General features: G+C 54.8%; 1 protein-coding gene across 1 annotated transcript; it reads right to left on the bottom strand.

Moving 5' to 3' along the window:
- Positions 1-125: 125 nt before the first annotated feature.
- Positions 126-1,950, bottom strand: VOLCADRAFT_101495 (uncharacterized protein; the record flags this gene model as incomplete). Its single annotated transcript, XM_002959936.1, has 3 exons — positions 126-152; positions 1,275-1,401; positions 1,671-1,950. Coding segments are annotated over 3 exons (432 nt in total), but the record flags the coding sequence as incomplete, so codon positions are not given.
- Between the last annotated feature and the right edge of the window lie 50 nt (positions 1,951-2,000).

Raw genomic sequence — 2,000 nt, 5'->3', positions numbered from 1 at the left:
TCGAAGGGGATGGGGGTTGGAGGACGAGGGAATAGGTGAGAGGGAACCCCGAGGCGGGAGAGGGAGAGGAGTAGGACGGGGAATGGAGGCGGTCACGTCGTGCAGGGAAGAACCCTTTTTCTTCCCTAGTGCCGCTCCGAGGTTGTAGGGGGCTGGAGAGCCGGGGGGAGGTGGGGTCGCTCGGACAGGGGAGGGGGGAGATGGCGGTGAGAGCGCCAAAAGGACGTAGGTTTTCTGGTGTTTGGGAGGTTGAGGTCTGGTGGTGGTAGCGGGGCTCGGATGAGGGGGAGGTGTGGCCCGAGGAGGGCCATTCTATCTAGACACGTCTTCTCTGTGGGACTGGGTTGCTTGGTGAGGGACGAAGGTGAGAGCGGTGCAGTACGAGACAGGGTGAATAGGTTTCTGGAGGACCAACCGTTCAGGTTAGTGGCGGTAAGGGGGAGGCGCCACGCGGGCTACAATCCTCCCCCTGCGGTTTTCTGGAGGGTCTAGGAGCTGTGTGTCGTGGCAACGCTAACGCTTTGGTCGTTTCGCCGGACTATCCCGGGCCCCTGCAGTGGTGATCAGGCTTGTGCGGGATCCCTTTTCTTTATAAGGCTACTTCTCCCCTGGACCAGCCCAGGAAGGGACAGGTGGTGGAGGTCAGTTGTTTTAAGGTGGTTGCAAGACGTCTTGTGGTGTCGAGCTCTCTTAGCCTTTCTCTATTGGAGGTTTTTTGTTGGCCTGTTAGGTATATCAGGAGCCCTCCCCTGCCGGGACTGCCCCAACCGAATTTGTGTTTGTTTGTTTGTTTGTTTTCCCTTCGAATCCCGTTTTCGTTGGTGGTGTTTGGGGGGGTTGTTTCAGAGAGCCTTTGACTTTGCCCTAGCTGAGACTTGTGGACTCGCTCTAGCGGGACCTGAGAGCCCTTCGTGGTGTTTTCACTGCAGCGCCATCCCCAGATGGGGTGGCTGCGGAGTGGCTGCGTAGAGTGTTGGCAGTCTGAGTCGGGGTCGGGAGCACACAAGACTAACCGACTTGTGCTGTGTGCTCCCGACCCTTGCGCTGTGTTTCGGCTTCGGCCCCCGGCTCTCGCGGCCCACAGTGTAATCTAAGTCATACATACATACATACATACATACATACATACATACATACATACATACATACATACATACATACATACATACATACATACATACATACATACATACATACATACATACATACATCAACCAGGACATGCACATGCTATCATGCGGTGTACGGCGGCGCCAGCGAGCGCTGCGACCCACATTTGGCTCAATGGGCTTCACGAGGGTGATGTTGAAGCAGTACAACTTCGTGTTCTTGCGGCCCGTGAATGGACCGCTCATAGTCGGCAAGGCGGCGAAGGGGGTGATGTTCCTCGTCATGTTGCAGCTGCGGAGGAAGGAGAGGGAGCGAGGGAAAGGGATAGGTGGCGAGAGCAGGGTGGTACAGCTGGAAGGATAATCATGTGAGGGCACAATGCTGCTAAAATCCAATTCAAACCGTTATTTCATAAAGACGTAGCTGCCGACACGTACATGCAGGCGTGCATGCATCCGCGTCGTCATGCATGCAGTCCCACATTTCCTCAGACAACAGACATGTTTACTCCCCTCCGCCACACAGTGCTTGACCCCCTCCAGTAGGTTTGCTCGACTCACTTGCAGGTCACATTCTGATCAGACCCTTGGCACGGCAGTACATCTGACGCATTGAAACAACGGAATGAGACGTTGCCATTCTTCCAGTCGCCATCCCCTCCGACCGCAATTGTAAGGTTGAACTTGGAGCGACTTGCCGCACACGTGGAGGTGAGAGCGTAATTCAACCAGCGACCGGCATTTTCACCAACCACGGGATGCAGCTTTGTAGCGTTAGCATACAAGTCCAAGTTTAAGCAAACCTTGATAAAGTCTGATGTGCAAGTGATCTGTGGAACTACTGGGGGCCGCAAGATGTAGGATGCGCTTGAATTGAGGAGGTCGGACTGT

This window comes from Volvox carteri (assembly GCF_000143455.1).
Source record: "Volvox carteri f. nagariensis unplaced genomic scaffold VOLCAscaffold_1610, whole genome shotgun sequence".
NCBI classification, from domain to species: Eukaryota; Viridiplantae; Chlorophyta; class Chlorophyceae; order Chlamydomonadales; family Volvocaceae; genus Volvox; species Volvox carteri.
The sequence above is the reverse complement of the archived record's forward strand: the minus strand, read 5'-3'. Positions and strand labels throughout refer to the sequence as shown.